This window comes from Suricata suricatta, chromosome 3 (assembly GCF_006229205.1).
Source record: "Suricata suricatta isolate VVHF042 chromosome 3, meerkat_22Aug2017_6uvM2_HiC, whole genome shotgun sequence".
NCBI classification, from domain to species: domain Eukaryota; kingdom Metazoa; phylum Chordata; class Mammalia; order Carnivora; family Herpestidae; genus Suricata; species Suricata suricatta.
Genome location: NC_043702.1, coordinates 133,595,508 through 133,604,434, shown reverse-complemented (window position 1 = coordinate 133,604,434; position 8,927 = coordinate 133,595,508). Strand labels below are relative to the sequence as shown.

General features: G+C 39.6%; 1 protein-coding gene across 1 annotated transcript in view; it reads left to right on the top strand.

The window, feature by feature from the left end:
- Nucleotides 1-559: 559 nt before the first annotated feature.
- RGSL1 (regulator of G protein signaling like 1) overlaps nt 560-8,927 on the top strand; it is an 86,647-nt gene continuing 78,279 nt past the window's right edge. The window contains exons 1-3 of the mRNA XM_029933104.1: nt 560-572; nt 3,990-4,072; nt 7,118-7,192. Coding sequence (XP_029788964.1) covers nt 560-572; nt 3,990-4,072; nt 7,118-7,192 — 171 coding nt within the window. The remainder of the gene's footprint in view (nt 573-3,989; nt 4,073-7,117; nt 7,193-8,927) is intronic.

Genomic DNA, 8,927 nt, shown 5'->3' with positions numbered 1-8,927 from the left:
CACAGGGTGCCTGGGTGGCTCAGTCAGTTAAACATCCAATTCTTAATTTTGGCTGAGGTCATGATCTCATGGTTTGTGAGATCAAGTGCCTTGTTGGGCTCTTTGCTGACAGTGCAGAGCCTGCTTGGGATTCTCTCTCTTCCTCTCTCTCTGCCCCTCCCCCAGTCTCTCTCTCTCTCGCAAAATAAATTGAAAAATATTAACAAAAACAACAACAATAACGACAAAGAAATGAACAGATTCTTGCTTCCCTGACCCATCAAGGCAAGGAGACAGAGCTAAAACTCAGGTTCTATAACTGAACAACAACATATAACAAAATCGTATGGACTAAAAGCCTAAGTACAAAAAGAGTCTAGTACATTCCAGGAGATTCAGGAGATCAAGTAACAAAGAGTTATTTTCATATTGAGTACCCAGAGATAAAAGGGCACTTCCTGATAGAATCTGGAACCACTTAGAAGGGGTATCACTGTGTGTTCACACAGTGTGGAGTTCTATTGACTGGGGACTAATTCTGTCTCCTTACTAATCACAGTGGCAGGGAAAGCATAGCAACATGAGCAATGCTGGTGAGTCTCTAAGAGGGATGTCTCTGAGACTTTAACCCCCCCCCTAGATAAGGCAAACCTTTCATCTTTCCAGTCTTAACAGATCTGTCATTCAGGGATACCACCTGTGGCTTTTATGTTATTCATGCCCTTTGCTTTCTTTTTCTCTTCTTTTCCTCCCCAACTCCCATCCCTGCAGTATGCCAACTAATCTTTGAGGATAGGACAGAGCGCCATTCAAAAGACAACTAAGGCAACTAAGAAGTAGCAAGAAAAATGCAAATTGGGCCATCATGTGTCATGTTTCTTCCAGGGAGAAGCTAGCATGAAGTTTGGGGTTATCTGATTACTTCTTTTGTTCCCAAGTTAGTATTATTATTGTATGGAATGAATGTTGAAGGTCTTCCCAAATTATTAGGAAGTTTCAAGGCAAAACAGGTAAGAAGGGGAATATACGGAAAGCCTTGTTTCTATACTCCACTAAGACTTGTTAATGGCAAACCCTGTCATAGTCAAGCCCGTTTTCACCAACAGTGAGTGTAGCTATGGAACACAATCATTTGGGAAATTTCTGCCAAACTCCACTTTCTTGCATTCAGATGACCTCAATAATCGTATTAAGAAATCCATGCCAGGCTCTATCAATGATGAACAAACAATTGAACAAAAGCTCAAAAGACTAAAGATCTCTTGGAAGAACAATTCATTTACTTTTTATAGAACTTAGACATTATGCAAGCACGTTTAGTGCCTAAGGGAAGAAAGATGAAAAGACAAAGTTCCTCTTCTCATAGGGCTTAGTCTACTAAGAAAGAAAGACACATCAATAAATGAAAACAACAACTGGTTAATTTTAATAATGGGAGATATAAATAATAGTGTGTGGAGGGGGAGGATAATGATTTATTTTACCATTGTGGTAGACTTTACCATCCTTGGTTCACCAAGATTATATGTAAACTGGTTCTTGATGGTTGACAAGCAATTTGCAAAGCAGACAGGTTGAGAGGACACTTCAGGTGATGGGAATATGGGAGCAAAGACATGAAGATTGGAAGTAAGAGGGCATAGCATGTGCAGGAAAGCACAATATTTTGGCTGGCAAATAGAAGGCAGCATGTATGGTGTGGTAGGAGATCATACTGGCAGAGAATCCAAAAGTCAGACATGGTGAAGCCTTATATTCCCTAGACACTGAGTAGTCTTTTAAGGGCTTTAACAATAACAACATAAGAAGATTATGGTGCCAGTGTGTGGAAAGTGCTTGGAAAGGAAACATAGGGAAATTATTATAATAAACTGATGACATAAAGTAAAGGTGAGAGATGATGGGAGCCTGAAATAAGACCGTGTCTATAGAGATGGAGAGGAAAGGATAGGTTTTAGAAATATGCAGGAAGAGAGAGCACATATTATGGTCCTCCATTGCCTATGGGAGCATTTGAGAGGGAAAGAAACAGAGCAAAGGAATAATCAAAGATGATTTTCAGGGGGTGCCTGGGTGGCTCAGTTAGTTAAGCATCTGACTCTTGATTTTGGCTCAGGTCATGATCTCATGGTTCAGGCCCCACATCCAGCTCTGTGCTGACTGTGCAACACCTGCTTGGGATTCTCTTTCTCTCTCCCTCTCTCTCTGTCCCTTCCCTGCTCACATGCTCTTCTCTCTCTTAAATAAATAATGTTGTTTTTAAGAAAAAATGATTTTTACATTTCTGGGGTGCCTGGGTGGCTCAGTCAGTTAAGGGCAGGACTTCAGCTCAGGTCATGATTGTGCAATCCATGAATTCAAGCTCCACATCAGGCTCTGCACTGACAGTTCAGAGCCTGGAGCCTGCTTCACATTCTGTGTTTCCCTCTCTCTGCCCCTCCTCTACTCATGCTTTGTCTCTCACTCACTCACTTTCTCTCTCTCTCAAAAAAAATGATGATGTTCAGGTTTCTGATTTAGACATTTGGATGAGTGGTGGTTCTAGTAACAGAGATTAGGAATAAAGAAAAAAATCAGAATGAACAGATCAGTATTGAAAATGTTGAGATTGAAGTTCTGATAGATGTCCATAGAGAAATGTCCAATAGCTCATTGGATATTTAGAACTATAGCCAAGGAAAGAAGTTTGGCCTGAAAACATAGATTTTTTGGATTATCCATGTGGAATAGATGATATAGATGAGGGAATGCTTCTAAAAAGAAAAGCAGAGGTCTCTCTAGCAAAAGACAAGAACTGACATCAACTCTGTTACGATAATGTTTGATGGTCCGGGTTCCTATTTCTATTTCTATTACAGAAAGACAATAAGCACAAAGTGTTGTCAGGAAAAGTGATGGAGGAGATTGTTTAGTTTTCTTATTATCATAACTGCACTCTAGCAATTGTGAATGGCACTGACTCTTCTCACCAGACATTTAACTAGACCAAGAGATGGGACTAATATAGTATTTATGTTGCTCATTTTATAAGTCTTTTATTACAAACTTTGGGTTTGATAGGTAAATGCTAAGCATTGGTAAAACAATTGGATTATTCAGTAGTTGAATATTGTGGGTTAAAGAGCATAGAGAGTGACTTAGAGCAAACTTAGAGGGGTTACCTAGTCCACCTATGTTATCTATGTTTGGCTTTGTGATAGTCAACGTTCATTTCCTCAGATAGGCAGCACAATGATCAAGCCCTACAGGAGCAGTAAATACTTTGCATGACCAAATCAGTATTCAGAAAAGCTCTTGTTGGACTCAAATCAGCAAGTTGAAATTCAACTAAAAAAAATGTAAATTTCTGCCCTTAGTTTTATGAAAATGACTGCATAAATAAAGGATGATGGAGTTAATAGGGTAATGTGAGAGCATCCAAAGCTAATCTTATTTTTGGCCACACTAATAGAACATATGATATGGGAAAAATTGCCTCATGCTCTTCCCGGGGAAGCATGCAGAGTGTTTGGGTTTTAGGTGCCACTTTAGCCACAGAGAGAGAGGACCCAGATAGAAAGGAGGCCATGTGAAGAATGGCTAAAGAATTGCTCAGTGACTAGCCAGAGAGGAGTCAAAGGTAAACAGAAGGTTGTGATGTTTTTATAAATATGCAAGCATTGTTCCCTTTAAGAGGACTTAGATGAATTCTGTTGAGCTTCAGAGAGCAGAATTTCTACAAATGGAAGAAGATAAAAGAAGGCAGTTTACAGTAGGAAAATCTCCTGAACCATTTCATCTCTTCATGAATGGAATGGGTAGCCCTCAGATGCTGGGAGCTGAGAGTATTTAAGCAGAGTGATATTGCAGAGAAGAGTCCTGGGGAGAGGGAAAAATCAAGTTAGATGGCCATAAAGGTCGTCAGGTGCTGAGATTTGGCCATGTGACATGATCCATTCCCTTGCTTCGTTTTCTCATCCTGAATACTACCCTGGTTCATGAGGTGTTTTTTTTTTCCCCTCCCCATATAGAGATAATCAGTTCTACAAACCTTATACTTCTGCTAGAAGATGAAATCTTTGCTGATTTTTTCAACACATTTCTTTCTCTCCCAGTAAGTATTCCCATAATTAAATTCAAATGTTTCAGCAACAGCTGAATAGTGAATCTCACTGGGGTGAGTGCATTTAAAAAAATCATAACAAGCTTATTAACTCAAAAACTGTTTAACTTGAGCAAATGAATATAACCAGAATCTCTTAAAATCTCTAGGAACTTCCCATTATTGATAAATCCCAAGTCCTCAGCTTACTCAATTGCCTTTGCCTGTCCACAGTTATTTCCCATCACACCCTCTGGTACCCAGTGCTGCAGTGACAGCAACTGTACCCTCATAGAGTACACCTGGCATTCTCCCACCTCTGCACCCCTTTTTGGCTGCGTTGTTAGTTTTTATAGTTCCACCTATCAAAGTCTTAACCATTTCTCAAATCTCTGCTTAAATCCTGTCCTTAAGAAATTCCTATTTTCTCCTAATCAGAACTTATTTCTTCATGCCTCTGTGCCCCCATGGCACTTTACAACCCTCTTGTGTTGTATGTATGTGTGTCTTCCACTGACCTGAGAGGTTGTGAATTCCTGCAGGACAAGGACCCTCGATTATTCATTCTTCTCTGCTCCCCTTACCAGGTGTTTGGCACAGAGCAATTGTTGAGCTGTTGACTGAAACCAAACATATATTTTCTCAACTTTTGAAACTAAAATAAATCTCAAATGTCAAAATATTCTTAGAGCCAAACATAGACTAATCTCACATCTTTTCTGGTTTAAGATTTTGGTTATATTTTAAGGTTGGTGCCTTATAAATTGTGTCTCAGTGTATCCTTTTCCATGGAATACCACTTATTAAAAGGTGAAATTCATACAACTGGGAAAAAGCCACTTTGTACTACCCCACAAACATTTATTGGGTAGTTACTTTGTGCCAGTCAGTGGGTCCAGTACTGGGGATGCAAATATTAATGATGCTATCACTGTTCTCAAGAAATTCCTAATCTAGTATGAGAGAGCAATATTTAAGGTGAGTGCCACAAGTGACGTGATAGGATTGTCTAGTAGGCACTGGAGTACAAGTATGTCAGAAGGAGAGACCACGTGTACCTGGTAGGTTAGGAACAGTTTCAAAGAATATGACACAAGCCAAGTCTTTAAAGAAGACAATGTGGCTGACAATTGGTTGGGGAAGAAAATAGAGAGGGAAATGTGGATAAAGAGGTAGGAGGAAAAGACTGGGGGGTCAAGCATTAAGAAGCAGAGGAATCATTGACAGAACAAAGTAAGTAAAGGCACCAAGGAAAATAATCTTATGGTACTGGGAGAGGAACTCTAAGCAACCAAGGCTGAAGAAAAAGTTGTGAGAGCCAGACACAGAAAGAGATAAAACTTCAAGATGGGCTAAGCTAGGCCTCTGAGAGCAGGCAGGCCATGCTTAGGAGTTTGGAAATCATCCTGAGGGTCATGAAGAGCCATAGAAGGGTTTCAAGTAAAGGAGTAACATGCTCAGACTTTCATTTGTGCATATTATTTCTGCAGAAGTCTGACCAAAGGTTTGGCCATCAGGGGACCATAATAGAGGCAAGGAAACCAGTTAGGAGATTGTTTCAGTGATGGGGGTTTAAAAGCAAGAGGATGAAGAGAATGAAAAAAATTAGATTTTTTATAAAGAAAAATATAGGACCTTGTCAGTGTTTGAATGTAAGGGAGAGGTGGTAACAAGAAGGGAGGAGTCAGGTGCCTGAGTAGAAGGTGGTGCCACTGTCTCAATGAAAGGTTGCAGAAGTAATCTTGAGGCATTGTTGTTAGTCAATTCATCAACACAACTTAAGCAGTCTACAATAATGTTCTAGAAATGGTGAGAATGATGTGGAAACTAGAATCCCAGCCAAGAATGTAAGAAAGCCTTGGCCATTTAGGCAGCTGTGGTTTATTTAGAGAGACAATATTAGTTCATGTTGAATACTGCTGTCAATTTATAAATTTTGGCCATTAATTTCTATAACCATCCTGTGAGATAGACACCAGAAGTTCAATGACTTGCCCAAGAAAACATAGTAAATCTGGGGAAGTCTTGGAGCTCTCTATAACCGACATGTTTTCCACATTGGCCTCATGCCTTCTGTGGTACAAAGGTCACATGGCGAAACTGCTTCCATGCACTACTTCTACACAATCTCCTGACTTAGTAGTCCCACCACACATCTCATAAAAGCAACTTCACATGCAAGTCAGGGCATGTCATGTCAAACCCTGAGTACAGAGCAGTGAGGAGTCACTAAGGACAGCCTCCTTCACAGGCTGATATTTGTAAAGTTTAATCAGTACCATTGCCTTCCTTATGTATCTCATAGCCAAGGACAAAGGAGACAGAAGGAGAGGGTCTCAGACTGACAAAATTTGGGGCAGACAGTCTTGGAGAGATGGAGGCTGACATAATGTTCTAAGACCTCAGCCAGAAGTTGGGACTTCAGCCTCTCTAGTTTATCACAAATGATGTGGGGGTAGTTTGAGACATGTTGGGATCCATGTTGAGACTGCTAAGCTTAGATACCTATAAACATAGAAGCCCTTGCCCATCAAGCTGGTTACCAAGGTCACAGTCCCTTCTCCAAGAAAGTAACCTAGAATTATTTATAAATTTTGGACACTCTTAATACCACCACTAAGAAATTTGTACCTCTAATCCTCATATCCCTCGGCCCCTCTACTTTCTCCAGCTCAAGAGCTTAGGCAAATCCAAAGCTGTTTCTCTTTATAAAAAAGGTTTCCAACTTTTGCTCTAACTATCTAAACCCATGTAGAAATGAATAATGCAATACAAAAGAAAATGCCTTTTAATATAATGGGCTTTGGCCTTTGTACACAGGCAACATAACTCCCAGTTTGGGACAGAGTTGACTCCAAAGATCAATGAATCTTGCAGTGTAGTCTATTTTGGGTATTTTTCTGCAAGGCAGGTTGGTTTAGTGAAATGAATTTAAGAATTCATGTCTCTTGAAATAGGAAATTGATGGAACCCCCTTCCCTGGGCTGTAGTTGGATTGGGGCATATTTATGAAGAGAAGTTCTACTACTCTGGCTATTTCCTAGCTTTCTTTTATAGGTCTTTGGTCAGACCCCATTTTATGCTGTTGAAAATTCACAGTGGAGCTTGTGGCCAGAGGTACCTTATGACTTGGTAAGATTACTGAATGGCAGAGGGTGTGGGATGGGGGGAGAGGGAGCTATATTTGAAGTGTGGGGGTGAGAGCTGGGGAGGTAAAATGGAAAGGAAGCCCAGAGGGTGACTCTAGAAGAAACTACAAAGCAGGTGAGTAGGACAAACAGCATCAAGCCCGCATACACATTTCTCCTTGCCGTGTTTTTATCACTTGGACAGATAATTGTTGGTGAATTCTCTCCTCTATCTTCTAGTCTATGGTCAGCAAATGATATCCATATTTCATGTCCACTGTGATTATTGGATAGGAAATGCTTAGAACACCATTTTAGAACTCTGGGGCCACACATAAGCAAGAAAGAGTCTGAGAATTGATTGGCAATGCCTGCCATGGGTGTGGAATAGGAAGTGGAAGTGCATGGGCCACTTAGTGACTATTTGCACTATAATTTATAGATAAAGATAAGGTGCCACTCTGCAATTAAATGACCACCCTACCATTCTCCTTCAGGAACATGTCTTTCTCCCAATCTTTCTTTCTCTTTATAGGTGTCTTCCTTGTCCATTGTCTTTCTCTTCTCCTTTCCCTCCTTCTTGTTCTCTTTTCCACTGTGTAGACCTCAGACTTTGCATATTCTACCAGTGGCATGTGGGATCAGAAAGGTCACTCTAAGCCATACTCACAACAAGATTTTATTTTTCTCTGAGACCTGAAGAGCTGAGAAAGACACTCCACTCTGATTCCTATATTTGGTTTCCCTAGGAAAACCCTGTAACTTAAGATCCTTATTTTCTTGAAAGAGATAACCTCTAAAGCCACAGAAATACAAAGAATTATAAGATTACTATGAAAAATTATATGCTAAAAATTAGACAACCTAAAAGAAATGGATAAATTTGTAGAAACATATAATTTCCAAAACTGAATCAGGAATAAATATAAAATCTGAATAGAACAGTTACTAGTAATGAAATTGAGTAGGCAATCAAAAACCTTCAACAAACAAAAGTCCAGGACCAGATGGGTTCACAGGCAAATTCTACAAAACATTTAATGAAGAGTTAATACCTATTATCCTGAAATTATTCTAAAAAATAGAAGAGGAAGCATACAGGTCTTTTACATCTTTGGTTAGGTTTATTCCTAGGTATTTTATAGTTTTTCATGCAATTGTGAATGGGATCTGTTGCTTTCTCTTTCTGTTGCTTCATTTTTAGTGTATAAGAATGCAACTGATTTCTGTACATTGACTTTGTACCCTGCAACATTACTGAATTCATTGATCAATTCTAGAAGGCTTCTGGTGGAGTCGATTGGGTTTTCCATGTAGAGTATCATGTCATCTGCGAAAAGGAAAAGTTTGACTTCTTCTTTGCCGATTCTGATGCCTTTTATTCCCTTTTGTTGTCTGATTGCTGATGCTAGGACGTCCAACACTATGTTAAACAACAATGGTGAGAGTGGACATCCCTGTCGTGTTCCTGATTTCAGGGGGAAAGCTCTCAGTTTTTCCCCATTGAGGATAACATTGGCTGTGGGCTTTTCATAAATGGCTTTTATGATGTTTAAGTAAGTTCCTTCTATCCCAACTTTCTCGAGAGTTTTTATTAAGAAGAGATGTTGTATTTTGTCAAATACTTTTTCAGCATCTATCGACAGGATCATATGATTTTTTTCTTTTGTTTTGTTGATGTGGTGTATCACATTAATGGATTTGCGAATGTTGAACCAGCCTTGTAACCCAGGAATAAA